Source organism: Procambarus clarkii, chromosome 27 (assembly GCF_040958095.1).
Source record: "Procambarus clarkii isolate CNS0578487 chromosome 27, FALCON_Pclarkii_2.0, whole genome shotgun sequence".
Taxonomy (NCBI): domain Eukaryota; kingdom Metazoa; phylum Arthropoda; class Malacostraca; order Decapoda; family Cambaridae; genus Procambarus; species Procambarus clarkii.
Window position 1 is genome coordinate 2,626,875 of NC_091176.1, and position 27,321 is coordinate 2,654,195.

The 27,321-nt window shown below is 39.0% G+C and overlaps 1 protein-coding gene across 1 annotated transcript in view; it reads left to right on the forward strand.

The window, feature by feature from the left end:
• Positions 1–27,321, forward strand: part of LOC123762695 (adenomatous polyposis coli protein) — a 169,929-nt gene that overhangs the window by 95,897 nt on the left and 46,711 nt on the right. The window contains 13 exon segments of the mRNA XM_069332251.1: positions 1,877–2,179; positions 2,359–2,436; positions 4,870–5,010; positions 5,443–5,564; positions 5,764–6,039; positions 14,705–14,834; positions 16,151–16,333; positions 16,604–16,752; positions 17,741–19,054; positions 21,747–21,993; positions 22,211–22,458; positions 23,529–23,695; positions 26,125–26,248. Coding sequence (XP_069188352.1) covers positions 1,877–2,179; positions 2,359–2,436; positions 4,870–5,010; positions 5,443–5,564; positions 5,764–6,039; positions 14,705–14,834; positions 16,151–16,333; positions 16,604–16,752; positions 17,741–19,054; positions 21,747–21,993; positions 22,211–22,458; positions 23,529–23,695; positions 26,125–26,248 — 3,482 coding nt within the window.

A 27,321-nucleotide genomic window follows, 5' to 3' on the forward strand; every position in this document is an offset into this window, starting at 1 on the left:
CCCCACCCTCAGTTGACCTTACCTTGACCCACCCTCAGTTGACCTTACCTTGACCCACCCTCAGTTGACCTTACCTTGACCCACCCTCAGTTGACCTTACCTTGACCCACCCTCAGTTGACCTTACCTTGACCTACCCTCTGTTAACCTTACCTTGACCTACCCTCAGTTGACCTTACCTTGACCTACCCTCAGTTGACCTTACCTTAACCTATTTCAGTAGTGAGTTAAAAACATCGTCCTGGAAGATGATTTCACGCAAGATGATGTGCTTGCGTATTTAAGAGTTCCGTAGGCTTCTGTAAGATCATAGAGCTACCACTTAATTAACTCTTTATGTGATACGTATGTAACCAATAGAAATTGACGTACAATAAATATAAGTAATTATCCAACTAAAGCGCCGAGCTAGCAAGCCTACGTAACTCTTAATAATACGTAAGACGTATTTATTAAGAGTTCCGTAGGCTTACTAGTTCGGCGCTTTAGTTCCGTAAGAACAGAATCTTACGTGAAATCATCTTCCAGGACGATGTCTTTAAACATTGATGTGGTAATAGTGTGTTAAGTGGGTGTTCTCACCTCAGTGTGCTGCAGGATGGAGGTTTTGGCTCCTAAGCTATCGACGGGTTAGAACAATAATTTGTCTTATTTGTAACTCGTCATATTTTTAAGCTGTGTAAAGAGGTTGTTTTCTAACATCCCTTCCCCACAATAACCCTTTTTTAACCTGTCGATGAGGAGTGTGTGTGTGTGTGTGTGTGTGTGTGTGTGTGTGTGTGTGTGTGTGTGTGCGTGTGCGTGCGTGCGTGCGTGTGCGCGTGTGCGTGTGCGCGTGCGTGTGTGCGTGTGCGTGTGTACTCACATAATTGTGCTCGCGGGGGTTGAACTTTGGCTCTGTGGTCCCGCCTCTCAACCGGCAATCAACTGGTGTACAGATTCCTGAGCCTACTGGGCTCTATCATATCTATATTTAAAACTGTGTATGGAATCCGCCTCCACCACATCTCTGCCTAATGCATTCCACCTGTTAACTACTCTGACACTGAAAAAGTTCTTTCTAACGTTCCTGTGGCTCATTTGGGTACTCAGTTTGCACCTGTGTCCCCTTGTTCGCGTACCGCCAGTGTTGAATAGTTTAGCCTTGCCTACCCTGTCAATTCCCCTGAAGATTTTGTAGGTAGTGATCATGTCTCCACTCACTTCTGTCTTTCAGTGTCGTAAGTTGCATTTCCCGCAGCCTTTCCTCCTAACTCATGCCTCTTAGTTCTGGGACTAGTCTAGTGGCATACCTCTGAACTTTCCAGCTTCGTCATGTGCTTGACAAGGTACGGGCTCCATGCTGGGGCCGCATACTCCAGGATTGGTCTTACGTATGTGGTGTAAAAGATTCTGAACGATTTCTTACACAGGTTCCTGAAGGCTGTTCTGATGTTAGCCAGCCTTGCATATGCCGCAGACGTAATTCTTTTTATGTGGGCTTCAGGAGACAGGTTTGGTGTGATATTAATTCCTAGATCTTTCTCTCTTTCCGTTTCATTAAGTACTTCGTGTGTGTGTGTGTGTGTGTGTGTGTGTGTGTGTGTGTGTGTGTGTGTGTGTGTGTGTGTGTGTGCGCGCTTGTATTTATGTATGCATATGTGCATTTGGGTGTATGCATGGATTTGTTTATGGTGGTGGAGTGAAATGATGAGTAAAATTAGTTTTTTGGGTCCTGGCCCCTCTTCCCCCCACCCATTTTCTAACACTTATTTTAATATCTCTATATCCCTAGCCTTAAATTAATGTTTCCAAATTGTATATACTGTACTCTAATTTGTATTCTTCATACCAATAATAGCGTTTTATTAATTATCACACAATTTTTGTATCATCAGCTCCAAGATGATGATGCCACAACAGACGACATCAGTGAGATCCGTGAAATGGACTCGCTTCAGTCTGACACCCTCCACTCCAATGAGGGAGATGCCCAAACCAAAGGGAGACCTCCTCTCACTAGTCAAGATTCTAATGAGATAGAGTCTCCAACTGACACTCTGCTGCAACAGCACCAGTTTCCCACTGGAATAATGCCTCCAGCCATTGAAGCAGTGCTAAGGGGTACCTGGCCTTTTGAGAAAGCTCTGTGGCACTCTAGTCCAGCTTCAATGGGGATGCCATATAAAAATAACAATCAGGTGGGTTATGAGACCTCGTTTGTTGTCACTTGTTTCTTTCTTGATGGTCCTTTAGTTGGTAGATATGTGTGTGTGCCACTTTCTTCTGCTTACTATACTTAAATGTGTAATAAAGATTATTTATGAAAAGTGTATGCAAGGTGAATTTCATACACAGTGTATTTGTGTTTTGTTGGCAGGAGGTACCAGGGATTATGGCAACTTCAAGTGTAACAAACAGACGTGCCCAGAGTACTCAGCAACTCCTTACAAACAAGGTACACTTGGCTCATTTGCTCACAGAAAGTTCATATTTGATTCGTTTTGTGGTAATCTTGTACTCTGGCCAGTGTTTACTGCATCATGTGTGGCCTTCAGTGTAGCATAAGGAGAGAGAACTGTGATCAAATAGACATGCATGTGTGGTGATGAATTATATTATTGACTGAACTAATCAAAGGAAACCATTTTTTTATGATGGGAGAAAGAGTAACATTATTCTTGAAGCAATACAATAGAGATGAACAATGTAATACAGTATAATGATATCAATATAATAAACAATAGAGGTTTTTTAAAAGAACAAAGATAAAATTAGTTTTTTTAATTAGTCAAAACTTAATATTAGATGAAAAATGAGGTAAAGATACCAGAATATGTTATAATCCTGTTCTGCCCTGAAAAGTTATGAGCATGGCTATGTATTGTCTACAGCTGTACATAAAGCTTCTGTGTTTTTCTCTCTTTGGCACCTTGGGAATAAGGAGCAACAGGGAACCTTACCTTGTTGTGGTTCCAAGGATTAATGTCCTTGCAGCCCGGTCTCTGACTAGGCCCTCTGGTTGATAGGGCAGGTCAACCAGGCTGTTAAGGAGAGGTGTTGTCCTTGTCCAGAACCTAACATTGCAGGGACTGTGTGCATAAAAAAGTGTGTGTGTGTGTGTGTGTGTGTGTGTGTGTGTGTGTGTGTGTGTGTGTGTGTGTGTGTGTGTGTTATAAAATGTAAGTGGAACAAAGAGAGAGAGTTTGGGAAAATAGTACTCATTCAAAGGGCACAGTGGAAGCTGAGAAAACCAGGTGGCTGTGCAGTGTAAGTGTATTAGGAGAAATTCTTGAGTGGAGTAAAGGGCCACCATGCTTTACTTCATCCATGCTAATACAGTACCTTCAGTGTTTACTACTGCTGATTGGTCTGCTCATTATCTGTTCATACCATCATCTCAGATGTTTTTGTTTTCTTGTTATCAATGGTAACTCGTATATCTGGGTACCAGTTTTATATATAGTCACTCCCTGGGCCGGGCCACAGTCACCCTGCACACTGCTCACATGCCACATGCCGACATGTACCCCACAGTGACGAGCATCTTTGCAAAAGGTTCTTGCCACATAGTTGGGAAAGGAAGACAAGAAATAACTGAATTTGCCAGCATAGAGATGGATCACCTGGGTTGTAAAGGAAATGTGGGCTAGCAGGCTTCTCCAAGCAACACCCTTTCAGATCACATTGTGAAAGGGAAACCCAACCAACTTAACTGAATTGGTCTCTGCTGAACTGGTAGTGAAATGGGTGGAATGCCAGGTATTATGTAGGATGCAGCATTATAGCCTGACGCTGTAAGTGGTGGAGAGAATTCAAATTCAACTTACAGAAGTTGAATTTGAAGAATAGTTACAGGAGTTGAAAGAATAGTACTAATCATGGGTATCAAGAACTTTAAGGCTATTTCAGGAAGTCTGCAGAAGTTTGCTGCTGGTAGGTTATCAAGGCCAGTCTGTGCTACAAACAGTCGGTGAACAAATTGAACTAGACAAATAACTAGACACCTTTGTCTAGCATTGTTCCATACTGCGCCATGCAATTTTGAAAGTTACCAAAGTGCATTGTCATAATACAAATACCAAAATGCAAATACAGTATAAGGTCTAGAAAAACCTATAGCAGGTCACTAGTTCCCTGCCTCTGACTGCAGCCCAGGCCAAGTTTCCATGGGCAGACGAAGGTTGGGGTTTGACCTGTGTGGAACCCGGACCAGTCTGGCCCAGGTTCTCTCACTGGTGAAAGAAAGACTAACTGAACTTGGTCCACAAGCAAACATCTAGACACACTGACTGATGGACTAGAGACCCTTGTTTGAGATGGTATTAGATAATGGAAATAAGTCACTGCTGTGCACTACAGGAACTGTTGCTCAGAGAACCAAGAAACAGACCAAATTAATCAGGGGCATTCAAAGACCTGTAAACAGCGCACACTACAAAATGCCCTTACAGTGAAACCAGGTCAGAATTAAGTAAACATTAAATCCTTTTCATTCACCTGGACTGTGTGGGTCTCGAACTGTGGACCCCACACATGTGAGGTCGTAGTTCTATCAACTCGGCTATGAGTGGTCTTAAAAAGGAGAGTTTCCAGAAGCAGCACCCTGCTGCCAAACTGGAATTTTCAAATTTACAATTTATATGACATTGATGTGGGTCAGTAATTCCTCTGGACTTTGGTAGTAGTTAGGGAAAGTTGAAAATTCCAGTTTGGCAGCAGGATGCAATTATTTGCCTTACAAATGCATAATAAATCTACAAATTTGAGATGAATGTTGGGTTCATTGTGCATTTGTTTTGGGTAATATATCGTGATTTTAATTCTCTATTGCTTGACAGTTGTCCTGGCATTGCTTTTCTGCATGTTCTGATTTCCTAATAACTGGCAGGTGGAGATGGTGTATGGTCTCCTTTCCATGTTTTCCTCGGGTGACCGTGATGACATGAGCCGCACACTTCTGGCTATGTCTTCGTCCCCCGACTCTTGTGTTGCCATGAGGCAGTCTGGCTGCCTACCCTTACTAATTCAGGTACACACAGTTGGGTCTTTTTAGTTTGTTATTTCATGCAACCTTGTAATTAATATATGCTGTTTTATTGTGACTTGGGACAAAATATTGCCTCTTATGTTTGATGTTATGCTATACATAATTTTCTTGATATTAATGGAATGAATAATGATATGAAATATTAACTATGTATAGAGCACTTTTTTTTTAGAATATTATTGGCTTTATATTCTATTTACTGCTTGTTACTAAATGATGTAGATTATGATTTCTTTCATGAAATAAAACCTGTATGCTGTATATAAAATAAATTCTCAAATACTTGTACTGTATTTGACTTTTAGCATTGTTTTCAAGCCAGTGCTTGATAACAAAATTTTAATAATAAAAAGCTTTATCATTAAAATAAAATTCTAAAATTGTCAGATTTATATTTTGTTTTTAATATCCAAGCTGCTTCATGGCGGTGACGGAGATATTGCACCTACGAGAGAGACCCGGCTCAGAGCTGCACAAGCCCTCCACAACATTGTCCATTCCCACCCGGACGACAAGAGGGGACGAAGAGAAGCCAGGTTTGTATTTACAGTGCAAGCAAATTTAAAGTTCATGCAGAGGATGACTTATTTTGTATGGCTAGGTTTCCTGGTTATAATGAATTCATTTGATGTATCGAATTCTATATAATACTCTATGTAAATATTTTATTTTGGGTTTAAAAATTTCCTATGGATTAATTATTAATTCTTATTAATTTTTCTCTCTTAAATTTAGAGTGTTAAGATTACTAGAACAAATTCGGGATTACTCGGACTATCTTTATGAACGATTGGAACGAACAAGTGCGGGTCGTGGTCCACTTTTAGAAGATGACATGGACCGGCATCCATGTCCCGCCATGGCTGCCTTAATGAAGCTTTCATTTGATGAGGATCATCGTCATGCTATGTGCACACTAGGTGGACTACATGCTATAGCGGAACTCATCAGACGAGATCATGATGGTCATGGCTCCACTACTTCAGATCAGTATTGCATAACTTTACGAAGGTCAGTAGCATTAATAATACATGTGTCTTATTGGACATTGCCATTTTTCTTATCTGTACTGCAGTGTAAAAATATAGTGATCAGTGTTATGATTTTTTTTTGTGAATGAATAATATACAGTACTAAAATTGTTTAGTCTGGTCAAATGAATGGGTGGTGATAGACAGGTGAAGAGAGAGTATTAAAATTAAGTTTACTGTAGGAGGAGGAGGAGGAGAGAAGAGCCAAGATGAATGGCAAAAATTGTGTGTGTGTGTACTCACCTAGTTGTGCTTGCAGGGGTTGAGCTTCGGCTCTTTGGTCCCGCCTCTCAACCATCAATCTACTGGTGTACAGATTCCTGAGCTTCTCAAGCTCTATCATATCTACATTTGAAACTGTGTATGGAGTCAGCCTCCACCACATCGCTTTCTAGTGCATTCCATTTACTGTGTACTCACCTAGTTGTGCTTGCAAGAGTTGAGCTTCGACTCTTTGGTCCCGCCTCTCAACTGTCAATCAACTGGTGCACAGATTCCTGAGCCTACTTGGTTCTATCAAATCTAAATTTGAAACTGAGTATGGGGTCTGCCTCTACCACATCACTGCCTAATGCATTCCATCTGTTAACTACTCTGACACTAAAAAAGTTCTTTCTAACGTCCATGCGGCTCATTTGGGTATTAAGTTTCCACCTGTCCCTCCCTTGTTCGCATCCCACACGTGCTAAACAGTTTATCTTTATCTACCCTGTCAGTTCATGTATGTGTGTGTGTGTGTGTAATTACCTAAGTAATTACCTAAGTAATTACCTAAGTGTAGTTACAGGATGAGAGCTACGCTCGTGGTGTCCCGTCTTCCCAGTACTCTTTGTAGTATAACGCTTTGTAACTACTGACGGTTTTGGCCTCCACCATCTTCTCACTTAGCTTATTTCAACTGTCTACCACTGTTTGCAAAAGAAACCTTTCTAATATTTTTTCAGCACCTTTGTTTCCTTAGCTTGAATTTGTGTCCTCATGTTCATGAAGTTGCTAGTTTCAGGAATTCCTCTTTGTCAATTTGGTTGATTCATCTCATTATTTTGTAAGTGGTGATCATATCTCTGCTTGTTAAAAACTGAGAGCTATGCTCATGGCATCCCATCTTCCCAGCACACTTTGTCATATAACGCTTTGAAATTACTGACGGTTTTGGCCTCCATCACCTTCTCACCTAACTTGTTCCAACCGTCTACTACTCTATTTGCGAAAGTGAATTTTCTCATATTTCTTCGGCAGATTTGTTTAGTTAGTGTAAATTGGTGACCTCTTGTTCTTGATGTTCCAGGTCTCAGGAATTCTTCCCTATCAATTATATCGATTCCCGTTAGTATTTTGAATGTAGTGAAAATATTGCCTCTTTTTCTTCCATCTTCTAGTTTTGACATATTTACTGCCTCTAACTTCTCCTCGTAGCTCTTGTCCTTCAGTTCTGGGAGCCATTTAGTTGCATGTCTTTGCACCTTTTCCAGTTTGTTGATGTGCTTCTTAAGATATGGGCACCATACAACCGCTGCATATTCCAGCTTTGGTCTAACAAAAGTCGTGAACAATTTCTTTAGTATGCCTTCATCCATGTACAGTATGTAAAAGCAATTCTGAAGTTTGAAGTGTAGCATAGGCTCCTCGCATATATAGTGTATATGTGTGTTGGAAGAAGCGGGGATTGAACTGCAAGAAAAATAATAATAATAATAATAATATTAATATTAAGAATAATAATATTATTATTTATTATTATGATTACTGTATTAACTCATTGTGTTTTGGAACAGGCAGCCAGAGTGTGTGTGTGTGTGTGTGTAATTACCTAAGTGTAATTACCTAAGTGTAGTTACAGGATGAGAGCTACGCTCATGGTGTCCCGTCTTCCCAGCACTCTGTCATGTAACGCTTTGAAACTACTGACGGTTTTGGCCTCCACCACCTTCTCACCTAACTTGTTCCAACCATCTACCACTCTGTGAAAGTGAATTTTCTTATATTTCTTTGGCATCTGTGTTTAGCTAGTTTAAATCTATGACCTCTTGTTCTTAAAGTTCCAGGTCTCAGGAAATCTTGCGTATCGATTTTATCAATTCCGGTTACTATTTTGTACGTAGTGATCATATCACCTCTTTTTATTCTGTCTTCTAGTTTTGGCATATTTAATGCCTCTAACCTCTCCTCATAGCTCTTGCCCTTCAGTTCTGGGAGCCACTTAGTAGCATGTCTTTGCACCTTTTTCAGTTTGTTGATGTGCTTCTTAAGATATGGGCACCACACAACCGCTGCATATTCTAGCTTTGGCCTAGCAAAAGTAGTGAACAATTTCTTTAGTATATCGCCATCCATGTATTTAAAAGCAATTCTGAAGTTAGAAAGCGTGGCATAGGCTCCTCGTACAACGTTCTTTATGTGGTCCTCAGGTGATAGTTTTCTATCTAGAACCACCCCTAGATCTCTTTCTTTATCAGAATTCTTTAAAGATTTCTCGCATAATATATAGGTTGCGTGGGATCTATGGTCTCCTATTCTACATTTCATAACATGGCATTTATTAACATTAAATTCCATTTGCTAAGCGGTGCTCCATATACTTATTTTGTCCAGGTCATCTTGAAAGGCATGACAATCATCTAAGTATCTTATCCTTCCTATTATCTTAGCATCATCAGCAAACATGTTCATATAATTTTGTATACCAACTGATAGATCACTGTGTGTGTACTCACCTAATTGTGCTTGCGAGGGTTGAGCTTTGGCTCTTTGGGCCCGCCTCTCGACTGTCAATCAACTGGTGTACAGATTCCTGAGCCTACTGGGCTCTGTCATATCTACTTTTAAAACTGTGTATGGAGTCAGCCTCCACCACATCTCTGCCTAATGCATTCCACCTGTTAACTACTCTGATACTGAAAAAGTTTTTTCTAATGTCCCTGTGGCTCATTTGGGTACTCAGTTTCCACCTGTGTCCCCTTGTTCACATACCGCCAGTGTTGAATAGTTTATCCTTGTGTACCCTGTCAATTCCCCTGAGGATTTTGTAGGTAGTGATCATGTCTCCCCTCACTCTTCTGTCTTCCAGTGTTGTAAGGTTCATTTCCCGCAGTCTTTCCTCGTAACTCATGCCTCTTAGTTCTGGGACCAGTCTAGTGGCATACCTCTGAACTTTTTCCAGCTTCGTCTTGTGCTTGACAAGGTGCACGCTCCATGCTGGGGTTGCATACTCCAGGATTGGTCTTACGTACTGTATGTGGTGTACAAGATTCTAAACGATTCCTTACACAGGTTCCTGAAGGCTGTTCTGATGTTAGCCAGCCTTGCATATGCCGCAGACGTAATTCTTTTTATGTGGGCTTCAGGAGACAGCTTTGGTGTGATATCAATTCCTAGGTCTTTCTCTTTTTCTGTTTCATTAAGTACTTAATCTCCTATTCTGTATCTTGTGTCTGGCCTCCTGTTTCCACTGCCTAGTTCATTACTTTGCATTTACTCGGGTTAAACTTTAACAGCCATTTGTTGGGCCATTCATTCAGTCTGTCTAGGTCGTTCGGTAGCCTCCTACTATCATCCTCTGTTTCAATCTTCCTCATAATTTTTGCATCATCAGCAAACATTGAGAGAAACGATTCTATACCCTCTGGGAGATCATTTACATATATCAGAAACAGTATTGGTCCAAGGACCGACCCCTGCGAGACTCCACTTGTGATGTCACGCCAATCCGAGACCTCACCCCTCACAGTGACTCGTTGTCTTCTGTTACTTAGGTACTCCCGTATCCAATGGAGTACCTTCCCTTTCACTCCAGCCTGCATCTCCAGCTTCCTCACTAGCCTCTTGTGTGGTACTGTATCAAAGGCTTTTTGACAATCCAAAAATATGCAGTCTGCCCACCCCTCTCTTTCTTGCCTGGTCGTAGAATTCAATTAGCCCTGTGAGGCAGGACTTACCATCCCTGAACCCATGTTGATGCTGTGTAACAAAGTTCTTTCGCTCCAGATGTTCCACAAGCTTTCTTCGCACAATCTTCTCCATCAGCTTGCATGGTATGCAGGTTAGGGACACTGGCCTGTAGTTCAGTGCCTCCTGCCTATCCCCTTTCTTGTATATTGAAACTACATTAGCTGCCTTCCAAATTTCTGGCAGTTCCCCTGTTTCCAGTGATTTGTTATACACTATGGAGAGCGTCAGGCACAGTTCTTCTGCTCCTTCCCTTAGTATCCAAGGGGAGATTCCGTCTGGGCCTATAGCCTTTGTCACATCCAACTCTAGTAAACACTTCTTTACTTCCCCACTGGTAATCTCAAACTCTTCTAGTGGTTCCTGGTTAACTATTCTCTCTCTTATCTCTGGAATCTCTCCTTGCTCTACGGTAAAGACCTCCTGGAATTTCTTATTCAGTTCCTCACACACTTCCTTGTCGTTTGTAGTGAATCCTTCTGCCCCTATCCTTATATTCATTACCTGTTCCTTTATTGTTTTTTTCTCCTGATGTGACTATGCAGCAACTTGGGTTGAGTCTTTGCCTTGCTTGCGATGCCATTTTCGTATTGTCTTTCTGCCTCTCTTCTCATTCTGACATATTCATTCCTGGCACTCTGGTATCTTTCTCTGCTCTCAAGTGTCCTGTTATTCCTATAGTTTCTCCATGCCCTATTACTTTGCTGCTTAGCTAGCCTACATCTCTGATTAAACCATGGGTTTCTCATCTTCATTTCATTGGTTTCCTTTTGAACTGGGACAAACTTGTTCGCTGCTTCCTTGCACTTGTGCGGGATGAAGTCCATCATGATCTGGGCCGTCTTTCCCGTGAGCTCAGTTTCCCATGTTATATCTGTTAGGAATTTTCTTAACTCCTCAGTTTCCCTTTCGGAATGCCAGTTTTTTGTTTTCAGTACCCCTCCTCGAGTTCAATAACCCTTCTTCAACCAGATACTCAAACGCCAGTACACTATGCTTGCTCATTCCTTCTGGGGCCTCATAGCCGATTTCCCTTATGTCGGAGTCGTTCAGAGTGAAGACTAGGTAGAGTCTCGCTGGTTCATCGTTTCCTCTCATCCTAGTGGGTTCCCTGACATGTTGGCTTAGAAAGTTTCTTGTCGCCACCTCCATTAGTTTGGCTCTCCATGTATCCTCTCCTCCTTGCGGTTCCTAGTTCTCCCAGTCTATCTTTCCGTGATTGAAGTCTTCCATGATGAGCAGATGGGATCTATTTCTACAGGCAGCAGAGGCTGCCTTCTCAATTATAGTGTTAACTGCCATGTTGTTGTTGTCATACTCTTGCCTTGGTCTTCTGTCATTTGGTGGAGGGTTATATATCACTGCTACTACTACTTTTGGTTCTCATAATGTTATGGTGCCTATTATGTAGTCTCTGAAGCCCTCGCAGCCTGGGATGACCATCTCCTTGAAGCTCCATTCCTTTCTCATTAGTAGGGCCACTCCACCTACTCCCCGTCCTTCCCTCTCTTTCCTTATTACAGTGTAGTTCTGGGGAAACACTGCATTAGTTATGATACCTGAGAGTTTTGTTTCTCTGAGTCCGATTACATCTGGGTTCACTTCTTGTGTACTTTCCTGTAGTTCACTTGCCTTGCTGGTGATCCCATCTATGTTCGAGTACATCACCCTGAAGCTGACTTTCTTCTGTCTTTTCTCATATCCTGTTGCTTCTGTGTGTGTGTGTGTGTGTGTGTGTGTGTGTGTGTGTGTGTGTGTGTATGTATGTGTATATAATATGTCGTACCTAGTAGCCAGAACGCACTTCTCGGCCTACTATGCAAGGCCCTATTTGCCTATTGGGTCGAGTGATTTTCTTTATTTTCAATAAATTGTTTCCAGTTGGTTTATTTTAAATATTCTTAATATAATAATAACATAAATTATTGATTTAGTTACGTTACTTTAGGTTACGTTAAGATAGGTTAGGTTAGGTAGAGTTGGTTAAGTTCGGTCATATATCTTCGTTAGTTTTAATTCAAATTTAAAAAAAATTAGCTCAAACATAATGAAATGAATAGCTTTATCATTTCATAAGAAAAAATGAGAAAAATATTGAAATTCTGGAAAACTTGGCTTTTTAGGCAAATTGGGCCTTGCATATTAGGCCAAGAACTGCATTCTGGCTACTAGGTACAACATGTGTATATGTATGTATGTGTGTATGTATGTATATATATATATATATATATATATATATATATATATATATATATATATATATATATATATATATATATATATATATATATATATATATATATATATTTATATATATATATATATATATATATATATATATATATATATATGTCGTACCTAATAGCCAGAACGCACTTCTCAGCCTACTTTGCAAAGCCCGATTTGCCTAATAAGCCAAGTTTTCATGAATTAATATATTTTTTCTCTATTTTTTTGCTTATGAAATGTTAAACCTACCCATTTCATTATGTATGAGGTCAATTTTTTTTTTATTGAAGTTAAAATTGACGTAGAAATAAGACCGAACCTAACCAACCCTACCTAACCTAACCTAACCTATCTTTATAGGTTAGGTTAGGTTAGGTACCCGAAAATGTTAGGTTAGGTTAGGTTAGGTAGGTTAGGTAGTCGAAAAACAATTAATTCATGAAAACTTGGCTTATTAGGTAAATCGGGCCTTGCATAGTAGGCTGAGAAGTGCGTTCTGGCTACTAGGTACGACATATATATATATATATATATATATATATATATATATATGGCGTACCTAGTAGCCAGAACGCACTTCTCAGCCTATTATGCAAGGCCCGATTTGCCTAATAAGCCAAGTTTTCCTGAATTAATATATTTTCTCTAATTTTTTTCTTATGAAATGATAAAGCTTCCCATTTCATTATGTATGAGGTAAAAAAATGTTTATTGGAGTTCAAATTAACGTAGATATATGACCGAACCTAACCAACCCTACCTAACCTAACCTAACCTAACCTATCTTTATAGGTTAGGTTAGGGTAGGTAGCCAAAAAAGTTAGGTTAGGTTAGGTAGTCGAAAAAACATTAATTCATGAAAACTTGGCTTATTAGGCAAATCGGGCCTTGCATAGTAGGATGAGAAGTGCGTTCTGGCTACTAAGTACGACATATATATATATATATATATATATATATATATATATATATATATATATATATATAATATAATATAATATAATATAATATAATATAAAATATGCGAACAAGCCTGAATGGTCCCCAGGACTATATGCGACTGAAAACTCACACCCCAGAAGTGACTCGAACCCATACTCCCAGGAGCAACGCAATTGGTATCTACAGGACGCCTTAATCCGCTTGACCATCACGACCGGACATAAGGAAGTGATAGCCGAAGCTATTTGAACCACTTCCCCGCCGGCATTCGGATGGTAATCATGGGCATGGCATTTTATCAAATCACCTCATTCTTTGGGGCACACGTGAGGAACACAAATACGAACAAACCTGAATGGTCCCCGGGACTATATGCGACTGAAAACTTGCATATAGTCCTGGGGACCATTCAGGCTTGTTCGTATATGTGTTCCTCACGTGTGCCCCAAAGAATGAGGTGATTTGATAAAATGCTATGCCCAAGATTACCATCCGAGTGCCCGCGGGGAAGTGGTTCAAATAGCTTCGGCTATCAGTTCCTTATGTCCGGTCATGATGGTCAAGCGGAGTAAGGCGTCCTGTAGATACCAGTTGCGTTGCTCCTGGGAGTATGGGTTCGAGTCACTTCTGGGCTGTGAGTTTTCAGTCATATATATATATATATATATATATATATATATATATATATATATATATATATATATATATATATATATATATATATATATATTAGCCTTATATTAAAGTCCCCCCCCCCCCAGGGTCAGATTACCGACCCATCCTAGGATGCAATCTCACAACAAGCTGACTAACTCCTAGGTACCTATTTATTGCTAGATGAATAGGTACATTAGATGATAGGAAACTTGCCCAACCATTTCTGTCCCACCCTGAATTAGAACCAGGAATTCCTGGTTGTGAGATAGGAACAAACTCGACTGTATTACAATATGAGAAGTGATAAGGTACATAGCTTGGTTGCAGGAATTTGTAAATGGAAAGTAAATGTTTGGAATGTTTATTTATGACACTCATTGGGGAGTGCTGCAATGTAATTTCATGCATCAGTTGGGTGTTGGACTGGATGGTAGAGTGATGGTCTTGCTTCTTGCAGGTTAGCGTTCAATCTCTGACCGTGAACTGGTTGTGCACCATTCCTTTCCCCCCATCCTATCCTAAATCCTTATCCTTGTATCCCTTCCAAGTGCTATACAGTATACTGTAGTTTAAAGGTGCTATATAAGAGCTTTCTCCTTATTACTTTACCTTGGGATTAATTGCTGGAGTGTGTTGGTGTTGGCTTTCTGTGATGTGAAGTAGTATCACATGTGACTAGTATCAACAGTTGTGACTATTGAACAGGTCTTATTTTTTCATATATCGGTGGCCTTTTTATCTATACTGCTCTCCTTGCCTTAGTAGGTTAGTGCCTCCCCATCCTGTGGACATTGGAAATGGGGTAATGATAATAATGATGATATTGGCAGAAGTTATACAGGAAATTAATACTTAATGCTGATAATTTTCAGATATGCAGGAATGGCATTAACCAACCTAACATTTGGAGATGGCACAAACAAGGCTCTACTGTGCTCCTTCCGGTCCTTCATGAGGGCACTTGTATCCCAGCTCCATTCTCCTAGTGAAGATCTTAGACAGGTAATTAGAATATTAATTACAGTACTTTATGGTCTATATTTTTGCACTAATGCCTATATACTGCACCAATGCAATGAAATAATTGTAACATTGGTTAAAATTACTTAATTTTAAAGTTTGTATAAAATGTGACTCTTATTTTTGTGGTTATTTGTATGTTTAATTACACCAAGCTAAATCTTGGAAACTTTTTCATCGCTAAGCAGGATGGATTATGCAAAGGTCTTCCATACACCTGAATGTGGGCTCTCTTTCTGTCCACTACACCTGAAGTTGGTATTTCTTCCTCACACTTAAAGTTTTGCTCATTTCTGTCCTATACATGCAAAGTTTGGCTAAATTTTGTAGATTCTTTCACTCATTTACCTCTTAAAACTGGTTCTTTCCCATTGTCCATGGCCATCCTGAGAGAGAGAGAGGGAGAGGGAGGCAGGGGGGGGAGGGGGAGAGAGGGGGAGAGGGAGGGGGAGGGGGAGGGAGAGATGGGGAGGAGGAATGAGAGAGGGGGAGAGGGAGAGAGAGAGAGGGGGAGAAGGAGAGAGAGAAGGAGAAGGAGAAAAGGAAATAATGTGAGTGAGTGAAGAATTGGTAAAAAAGTAAATCACTGTGGTTAAGTGACTGGTACCTGAATCCGGCCTCAGGGAGTAGAAGAACCCCTGAAACCCTTTCTGGGTATGTTAAGGAATTGGATAATGCACTCGGGGGGAACAGAAAAGGAAGGGAATATATTCAAATATGTTCACCCTTAACTTCCCTTCCCTGATTTGTTAATCTAAATGACTTTTGCATTCAAAAGGCTAGCAGTGTGCCAAGAAATCTAATATAATATGAATCAAATAATAAATACTCATGTGGAAGAGTAAATATCCCTAATATTTACTTACCAGGAAAGGCAGATTCATAAATTCAAGCACAACAAATGTTGGAGATTACAGGAGCTCCACCTTAACTCCCACTAGTCTTTTCCAGGAACTACCTGGGGAAGGGGGGAACCTTCTCATTGCTGCAGATTCCGTCTTCCATTATACAGTTCTGTACCAACTCCCTTTCTGAAACTCTGGGTGTACTTCTGTAGGGGATGGTATCCATTCAGTATAGAAATCTCTCATAGATATTTCCTCCATATTCAAAATTATATAAAATTTATCTGTTAGAGCTTTATGTTCCTAATTTGGTACTATAATTGTGGAGCTGGATATTTGACTCGAATGAAAATGGAGTGTATTGTTTAATATTCTATTGGCACAATGTATATTAGCCATTATGGTCTATTGTAATAATGGTTGAATATATGCACTCTATATTTCTGTGCATAGGTAACTGCCAGTGTACTGCGCAATCTGTCATGGAGAGCAGATGGAGCAAGCAAAGCAAGTCTAAGGGACGTAGGAGCAGTTGCAATTCTGATGCAGGCTGCCCTCTCTGCACGGAAAGAATCTACACTCAAGGTTATTTTGTCTGCAGTATGGAATCTTTCTGCACACTGCAGCATTAACAAGGTGCGTTATCTGTACTTTGGCAGGCTTCACACAAACTGAAATATTGGCTCTAGTGTACCTGACAGAGAATAAACAAGAGTGTTCTTGTCACTTTAGAAATCTAAATCTTGTTAAATTAATTGCTAAACAAAATGTATCATTTTCTTAGAGCAAAAACCTTTACCGTAATATCACCTTGCTGTTGATACAAAATTATGCATTGGCAGGTAGGGCCAAATATTATCAAAGTTCTTCAACCACATGTAATAGAAGGAAGGTTTTGCCTTGCAGGCTGAAATATGTGCAGTGGATGGAGCTCTAGCATTTATCTGCAGCACACTTACCTACAAGTCACAGTCCAAAACCCTAGCCATTGTAGAGAATGGAGGTGGAATACTCAGGAATATTTCTAGTCATATTGCTGTCAGAGAAGATCTTAGGTAAGTGTTAATTTATAAAGGTGCTCTGCAAAGAATACTAATTAATAGGAATAGTTTTCTGCAAGGAGCCCCATCAACTTCCCGAAGCTATCCAACTGGTATAGTGCTATCCTAATTGGGGTCATCAGTCGCAGAGTTCTTGTTGCTTATTGGGGATCAAAGCCAGAACCTGGCCTCCCCCCGAGAGGTGCAGGAAGCAATGGCTTATGAACACTTTACATTTAAAGTACAGTACTGTATGTCATATTTGCCATCGACCGGGGAAGGCACCCAGAAAGGTAGGCAAACCAAAACAGACCTGGTTAAAAATTGCGACTTGCGTCCTCGAAATGTAGGATAGCATTTCGAGATGTAGGATAGCCCCCCCAAATAGGATAGCACTATATCAGTAGGATAGCTTCAGGGAACCTCCGAGGCTCGCCCAGAAACTGGCATTTCATTACATTCAACGTTGGTTTTCTGGCCAGCATTTAAAGTATACTGTTTCAATACGATAAAAATCTTATCAAAGAATCACATCAGTTATTACATATAAAGCATTCATTTTCCTATTTCATATTAGAAAATTCAACTTTTCAGCAGTTTAATAGTTTCAGGGGGAGGTAAACGATAAGTAATTGACAAGTGATGTGAGAAGAGAGGCATAGTGTTGACCAAACCACACACTAGAATGTGAAGAGACGACGACGTTTCGGTCCGTCCTGGACCATTATTAAGTCGACAATTGACTTGTTAATGGTCCAGGACCGACCGAAATATCTTTGTCTTTTCACTTTCTAGTGTGTGTGGTTTGGTCAACATTTTTCAGCCACGTTATTGTGACTCCTCATCGGCAGAGGCATAGTCACATTATGCATATCTTAATGTGATAGCTGCAGCTTAATGTAGCCTATGTGTGTGACTTATAATTGTTAGTATTATAATGAGGTACAAGCTTTTAAATATGTAAAGTACTGTATTGAACTTGCAACTATATTTTCATTTGCAGGCAAGTACTGAGGGAACACAGTACACTGAACACATTATTAGGGCAGCTACGTTCACCAAGTTTAACAGTGGTGAGCAATGCCTGTGGAACACTGTGGAACCTCTCAGCAAGGTGTAGTCAAGACCAGCGGATGTTGTGGGAACTTGGCGCCGTTCCCATGTTGCGATCACTGATTAACTCAAAGCATAAAATGATATCTATGGGGTCTAGTGCTGCTCTGAAGAATTTACTGCAAGCACGGCCTGAGGGAATGTCTTTGACAGACCCTCGTCATGGCATGGGTCTGCCATCCTTACAAGCACGTAAACAGAAAGCTCTTGAACAGGAATTAGACCCCTCACTCTCCGAGACATGTGATAACATTGAGACTTCACCACGTTCCTCACCAACTCATCCTCAAGGTACTGACCCTCATTTTTATGGTCAGCCAGGTGATGCTTCACAGTACTATCCTGGTACTAGACCTATGTTCCATTCATTAGGAACACAATATAATAATGTACTAAGATCTGAAAGCAGGGACTCTATATCTTCAACCCACTCCGATAATTCGCATGACCGAATGAGGCAGTTATTAATGCGGCATCATCAAAGTGCTCGTGAAGGCATTGGGGAGAACGGTAGACCTCTAGATTTGTCACTAAGATCTATGGCTCCTCCATCACATTGTGTACCAGATATTGCACATATGAGTCAAGAAGAATTACAAAGACACTTGGAATCCAAAGAATTTAATGGAAGTGCTGATGAGATTTTTGCTTCACGTGTAAGGAACATGAAAGATGTATATGGTCGTCCATCAAGTGAATCGATGCCTTTTAGTGATGGCATTGCTGGTAGTGCTAATGGTAACCGAAATGGGTCATTCCATGCCTCAGGTCCACAACCTCCATACAGTCCCCGTAGGAGGTCATCAAATACAAGTGAGGATGAAAGAAGTGGGACTGGAAGAAATTTTGTTAACGGCAAGCAACAACAACAACCTCATAATGAAGCTCATTATAATTATTACAGCAAGTATGTGAACTACAGTCGAAATCTAGCAGAAGTAGACATCGAAAACGATGCCCAAGATGAGCCACTCAATTATAGCCTCAAGTGTGGAGCAGGAACAACAATGAAAACTCCAACAAATGAATCAATGGCTAACATGTCACAGAGTACTGAAAGACCAGTACCTCAAATTGATAATTATGTGGTAGAAAGAAGAGAGACGCGAAAAACTGAATCGCATCCGGAGTCAGAGAGAGATCCAGAGAGCTTCACTGGTTACACGGAAACAGACCTTGACCAGCCTACGAACTTCAGTCTAAGGTATGCTTTGATCTACATTTGATTTAATATTTTTATGTTAATAAGATTTAGATTTTTCCCATTGCTGTTCAGTAATTTTTTCTTTATTTCTTGCACTGTTGCAAGCATTCTCTTTTAAATGATTTAATTAAGTTAAGATTTCACCTTATTAGAATTTATTACAGTATATTATATACAACAAACATTGATAATTTTCTGCCAAAATAATTTTTATGTATTACAAATTATAAAGAAAATATATTTAGTAACTGTTGTTTATCACCAATCACTTACCACTGGTCTTGGAACAGTATGCTATTGGGTCAATCTCTGGTACTGGTGGACTTACCGGAAGCTAAACAGTAGCAGTACGAGGGACCGGTACAAGGCAGAGAGAACAACAGATCTCTGGATAATTTTGAGCAAAATGATGACTATGAGTGGTTTGTAACTACTGTGATCTGCTGATAATTTTAGATTCAGCTTTTTCTACCATGGGCTTTATGCTAGAATGTATTTTGTAATTTTGATACATGTAATGCTAAGTATAGTGTCATGCTGAAAGTATTAGTCTGCTTTTGTCTTGATTCGTCAGATCTGTTATAATTGAAAATACAGTATCACAAAAAAAGTTTATATAATTTCCACTTATTATCAAGTGGAAAAAATGGAAAAAGGCACTCACCACATTACAAAAATAATATTTTTCAAAGGGAACAAATAATGAATTAAGTCAGTTTTAGTCCTCTACAGTTGATGTATACAAATATAAAATATGTATATGAGCAAAAAGATCTAAATACACTAGATCTCAGGAATGCAAAGATGAACATATTTTAAATGAAAATAAGAGCCAAAGTGCTTAGGCTCTTATTTTCCTTTCGAATGTGGTCATTTTTGCATGCACACACACACACACACACACACACACACACATATATATATATATATATATAATATTGCAACCCATTCTTGCAAATTTAATAAGTCAATATTGACTTATTAAATATGTGCATAGGTGACATACTTAACATAATAGATACCCTTAAAAAGATTCATAGAAAACACCGACCTTACCTAACCTTGTTAGTATCTTAAGATAAGCATCTTATTGCTTCGTAATTACAATTATTACCTAACCTATAATAGGTATAGGTTAAGTAATAATTGTAATTACGAAGCAATAAGCTAACCTATAATAGGTATAGGTTAAGTAATAATTGTAATTACGAAGCAATAAGATGCTTATCTTAAGATACTAACAAGGTTAGGTAAGGTCGGTGTTTTCTATGAATCTTTTTAAGGGTATCTATTATGTTTAGTATATCACCTATGCACGTAGTTAATAAGTCAATATTGACTTTACGAATTTGCGAGAACGGGTTGTATATGTGTGTGTGTGTGTGTGTGTATATATATATATATATATATATATATATATATATATATATATATATATATATATATATATATATATATATATATATATATATATATATATATATATATATATATATATATATATATATATATATATATATATATATATATATATATATATATATATATATATATATATATATATATATATATATATATATATATATATATATATATATATATATATATATATATATATATATATATATACACTTAATGTATATGTACAGTATGTCATATATATATAATATGAAGTAGTTATCTACTATCAAAGAGTGTATTGGCTGTTGAGTTGATTCAGACAATACATCAGTATACACTGCAAAGTCAGACCCCAAAATCATTGTCTTGAAATGTGTTCATTATTCTGCGTATTAATGTGTCTGTTGTGTGTGAACTAATGACCTTTTGCATTCACCATCAGGGCTTAGGTAATTCAAATAAAAAATATGAGACACTAAATAATGATTATTTGGAGAATGTTCGTAAGAAGAGTGAATAGTAAGGGTTGTGGAATGTTGCAAGATTGCACCAATAGCATTTCTGTAGAATGTTCATTTTTGAACAGAACCAAGCCTTTATTGCTTTCTTGTATACAATATCATTCAGCTCTATTCCAAAGTTTGAGTTCAGAAATTGTGTTAGCATGAAGGTGTGAAGCTAGATGTGACTAATGTGAAGTGTTAAAAAGATTTGATTAGAAATACTGAGCTTGTCACTTACTTGGCTTCCTGAGAGAGCTAGAACAGAATTCCTATCATCTGAAGGATTGCCATTTTATGAGGATGGTGGGAAGAAACAACTCTATTTTTATTCATAGAGATTTTGTCTAACCAAATTTTGTTTGAACATGTTTTTGCCTAATGAATACCTGTTTAATACCCAATATTTTAGTGCTAATTTGAAATTTGGGTGCATATAATTGTGCAGTATTTAGTAATCTAGGTTTCCAGTACAGTACCAGCATTAAATTATTCACTAGGAATGCTCTGTTAGTCCATGTTTCTACACTTTTACTACTAAAGCTGCAGAAAATGTTGTATTACAAATGAAAATACTATACCTAATATCCAAAAACATAAGTTGCTCAACAACAGTTTCCACAGGGTTGTCAATACCTTGTGGTGTTCAATTAAGAATGATTTCTTTTAAATCTATAATTATATACAGCAGTATAATATTTTTGTATAAACTGTATTGCACTTTGTTGTCTTTTACATTGACTGTTGGCATGATAGTTAACCTTTTCCTACAAAAGGGTGCGTTCTTACAGGTATTCCGAGGAACGTGATAGTGATGAAGCTGCCTTGTACCGGCGCCCTCCCAAGCCTCCTCAAGAACCCACTTCTCAGTTCTTTGAGCCCTCCATACATGATGACTCGATCAAGACCTACTACACTGAAGGTACTCCTTATGAAACCCCATACAATTTTTCCACTGCTACGTCCATGACAGACCTGCGGGAACCAGCCATCAAAGAGATCGAGAGAGAAGGCTCATCAGCACCTCGTATTGATGAAGTAAGTTTGTTGACAAATCTCGTGTTTCCAAAGCTGTATCTGCATTTAGTTGGAACTGTTATTATGTATTAATTGCAATATGAATTGTATGCAATTATGTATTGTAGTAAACTTGAGTGCAATTTTTGTTTATTTCTTAATTTTTAATTAAGAAGAATTTCTTAATTCTTGAATTTCTTAATTCTTGAATTTCTTAATTCAATTTTTAATTCTCAAGAAGAAGAAGAAAGAAAAGGAAGGTAAGGTTGAAAGCCTAAAAAAGGTAGAAGATATAGATGATCCCGGGGACACGCTGGAGCCACTCCCATCCCACATCGGCCTACCAGTTAAAAGTGGTCTCAGCTCTGGCATGATGACCCCAGACAAACCTATTACATACTGTGTTGAAGGAACACCTGTTTGTCTTTCAAGATTCTCATCAGTTTCTTCATTAACAAGTGGAGAAATCAATGCTAATAATGACAGGTAAGATTTGTTGAGGCTTTTGTGCATCTTATATCTTAATTTAGTAGACACAACATTGTTTCTGAACTAAATTGTCCTTTGAATTGTGAATTCAAGACATATCAAATTTCTTTATGGTGTGCAGTTATCATTAAAATATTATTCAGATTTTTATTAAATCTTATGGGGATACTTAAGATTTTCAAGAGCCATTTCAAACCAGGAAATTTAATTTGTTGTTGTTTACTGATGTACATTTCTGTCAAAAGCATTTATATTCAGTTGTTACAATGAACAAAATTGCATTTATACCTGTCAAAGCAAGAAAAAGCATAACAAATTTGTTTCAGAATATTTGTTATATTCTTTTAACAATCGGTGTTCTGGCATTGCAAATACTGTTTTATACTTATTCCTAGGCAGAATTAATACAAAATAATATTAATTGAAGATTTGTTACCTACATATCACTACTTATTTATGTGTGTGGACAATAGTAAGAGTAAATAGCTCATCATCGGTCTTCAACATTATTACTGTACTATTTACTACTTTTGTGGGACTGACAGACACCCCCAAAAGGAATGGGTGGATGACTCTTAATACAGAAAAAAGTGCCACCTTCCCCATTCGCAAGCATTACTAGAATGTCGTACCTTGTAATAATACCTCTCATGAAATAATGGAAGAGTATTATAGAAAATGAGGATCACAAATGTACAAAAATCTTGGGAGACTAAAACCGTTGGTAGGGGTTAGCAAAATATACACACCTATATTTCAGTCATTTCATGAAGAGTGTAAAGTGCAGTACTCCATATCAGTTGTCACAAGCACATGGTTAGTCATTCATTACTTCCTTCCCAAAGCAAAATTTTTGTAATTGGATCTCAGAACTGCTACATTTCATTTGTTAATTCTATCTCCTCATTATTTACTTAGTAGGTGCTGTTATGAAGTCCATCTATGTGAAGTTAAAACACAAACATTAATTTAATTACAAGACGTGTATTACAGACAAATGCAAATTGTTTGTGTTTTATAGCAAATTTGATAATTGTGGCTTCATATTCATTAAGTTTTTACTGCAGGGATGGACTTATGGGAGAGTTGTCAGAAGATGGGGAACACAAACCTCAAGATACAAGCAGTGAGGACAAGAAGGCCAGACAGGAGGAGGCCCAAGGAGAGGAATTAGAGGATGCTCACAGAGATGGAAGTCACACGCCTTCATCCCAACAGCTAGAGAGACCAGAGGGTAAGGCTTGCTTATCATCATTAATACACAGTAATTAAAAATAAAAAAATAAACATTTAGTGTTTCAGATTTTGTTACAATAAAATAAAAATACTGTACAGTGAATTCTGTGATCATCTTTTTTCTACTTAAGTACAATTTAGATTAATCATATTTCTGAATTAAACCCACTTCGCTGGTTCATTGGGTAGTGTTATACTCTCAGAAGGACTTTACCAAGTATCAGCAGGCCAGTTGAACTTCCACTCCTCTTATCAGTGAATATCTCATTATAATGTCCCTGCCAGACCATTAATGAGGAAAGGAACACACTGTTGATTTCTCTATCCAGCTGTAAATGACCTCTGAAAGGTTCATTCATGCAAGCAATACTTGACTTTAAATAGCACCCCCCCCCCCTTCCCACCACCAGAAACGTTCTGCTCACTGCTAGTTGACACCTGGCTTTACTACTGCTACCCCCCCACCCCATCACTAGGTGTCAGCACCTGCCCAGTAATCAAGAGTTATTGAGAATTCTCTCTCTACTTCATTGTCTTTCACATTTTAAAGTAAAATGATTAGTGTGTATCCTGAAACCGTAATTTCATGGAAAGTGGGCCTATACAATACTTTTAAGTGGATGCCTGCATGGTGTCTTTACATTGTCTGTTGGATTTGTCTTAAGATTTTACTCTGCTGGTTTGCTGAGATTTTGTCCTATTTGAGTAACCCTTTTACATTCCTTGGGAAATAGTCACTGGATGTGGCGTTAGTGCTGCGCACGCATATTTCGGTCTGTTCTTTCACCATGGCATCATTGCATGCATGTAATTTGTTTGCATCTTGTGGTTCTTGCTTGAGGTTATGTAACTTATTTTTTTGTTCATTATGGCATGTTTTTGCCTATTCTTGTCTATGGTGGACAGGGTGAGTTTAGGGCATGCTGAGAACACCCAAGTCCTGCAATCAACTCTCTTCTTCAGGCTGTGCTTTAGGGTAGTTTTCTATGAAATTTTGTCTAGGTTTTCACCTAGGATTTCCTGTTATTTTGTAACCGCTTTTTGGGGTGTTATCTTTTGCAACACACCCTGGAATTGAGCCTTCACCTGCATGGGTTGAAGTTTCAATACTGTGTTCACTTGCTTGGATGTTAGTCTTTGACCCCCACACACCCCCAGAAATTAATCTTTTACCGTTTAGGTTAAGTTACATTACTACAATGTTTGCCTTGCTCATGCTGCACAGTGCTCATGATGCACAGTGCTCATGATGCATAGTGATCATGCTGCACAGTGCTCATGATGCACAGTGCTCAAGATGCATAGTGATCATGCTGCACAGTGCTCATGATGCACAGTGCTCATGATGCATAGTGATCATGATGCACAGTGCTCATGATGCATAGTGCTCATAATATGCAGTGCTCATAATATGCAGTGCTCATAATACATAGTGCTCATGATGCACAGTGCTCGTGATGCATAGTGCTCATGATGCACAGTGCTCATGATACACAGTGGTCATGATACAGTGCTCATGATGCACAGTGCTCGTAATGCACAGTGCTCGTGATACACAGTGCTCGTGATACACAGTGCTCATGATGCATAGTGTTTATGGTGCACAGTGCTCATGATACACAGTGCTCATGATGCACAGTGCTCATGATGCACAGTGCTCATGATGCACAGTGCTCATGATACACAGTGGTCATGATGCACAGTGCTCATGATACACAGTGCGCATGATGCACAGTGCTCATGATGCACAGTGCTCATGATGCACAGTGCTCATGATGCACAGTGCTCATGATACACAGTGGTCATGATGCACAGTGCTCATAATGTACAGTGCTCATGATGCACAGTGCTCATGATGCACAGTGCTCATGATGCACAGTGCTCATGATGCACAGTGCTCATGATGCACAGTGCTGGTGATGCACAGTGCTCATGATGCACAGTGCTCTTGATACACATCAGTTTCATAAATTTGCTACATATTTGTTCATTCTTAATGATCATCATTTAATTTTGTTTAGATTAAAATGAAGTACATATTGCACTATAGATTGACATAGAATTTGATACAAATTCATCTGTGCTGAAATGGTGCCATTTATTTTGCAGCCAACTGCTGTATATCCTTTAACTCTTACATTGCTCCAAATTCTATCTGTAATTTCCCTCTTGTGCTTAAATTGCCATGTGTGATATTTCCATTTAATTTGTTAACTATTTTTAGCATTGCACACCTCAGTGTAGTACTTTTAAGCAGCTGTGCTCTTCAGGGGGTTAATGATTACTACAGCTGAGAAGATTTAACACATAATAATTGTTAAGTCTTATTTTTTATCATAAAATTATTATTCTTTTTAATATATGAAATTTTGCTCATTAGTCATGTTTGAATGCATAATTCTAGCTCAGCATCTTTCCTGCTTGCAGGAAAGAGCGTGCACTATGAGGAAACACCACTCATGTTCTCTCGGGCCACCTCTGTCTCATCACTCAGCAGCTTTGAAGTTCAGTCCATCCATGATGACCGAAGCTCTGTTGTCTCCGATTTCAGGTACATTATATTATGTTGTCTCTGATTTCAGGTACGGTGTAGGATGGTGTCTAAAATTTTCAGGTACAGTATAGGATGTTGTCTGTTTTCAAATACAGTACTGTATATGCAATCTGTGGTTTTGATTTCAGGTACATTACAACACTAGTTTGTCTAAGATTTCTTAGTACTGGTTATCTGGCAACCAGTGTCATGAGACAGAGTAGGAACAAAACAGGCTAGAAAATTATGTTTAGACTGTGGTGGCATTACTGTTTTGTCCATCCTCTCGTAGGGAAGAAAATGCTCCTCAGTGGCCAAAATTGAGAAGCATTTTCTGTGATCGTTTACCTGTTGATGATCCTGAGGACTAACGTCTCACCATGACTTAACAGGGCCATGGGCCTGTTAGGAGCCTAACAGCTCGGTGGACAGCACTTCAGATTCGTAGTCCTGAGGTTCCGGGTTTGAATTCCGGTGGAGGTGGAAACAAATGGGCAGAGTTTTTCACCCTGATGCCCCTGTTACCTAGCAGTAAATAGGTATCTGGGAGTTAGACAGCTGCTACAGTCTGCTTCCTGGGGTGTGTAACAAAAAGGCGGCCTGGTCGAGGACTGGCCCGTGGGGATGCTAAGCCCCGAAATCATCACAAGATAACCTCAAGATATGGTCTGGTCTCTAACCAGGCCTCTGGGTTGGTGGTCAGGTTAACCAGGCTATTCGATGCGACAGCTCACAGTCTGACGTACAAGTCGCAGCCTGGTTGATCAGGCATCCTTTGAGGTGTTTATCAATTTCTCTTTTTGAACACTGCAAGAGGTTGGCCAGTTATACCCCTTATGTGTAGAGGGAGTGATGAATAATAATATGCCGTTGATATTGACAGATATATATCTCAGCATGCCTATTGCACCTTTGCTTTTCACTGAGGCTATTTTGCACATCTTGCCATGCCTTCTGATCTCATGCATTGTTATTTCTGTGTGCAGATTTGAAACTAGTCCTTCTAGTATTTTCCAAGTGTAAATTATTGTGTCTCCTGTCTGCACTCTAGGGAATACAAATTTTAAACATTTAAGCAATCCTAATAATTT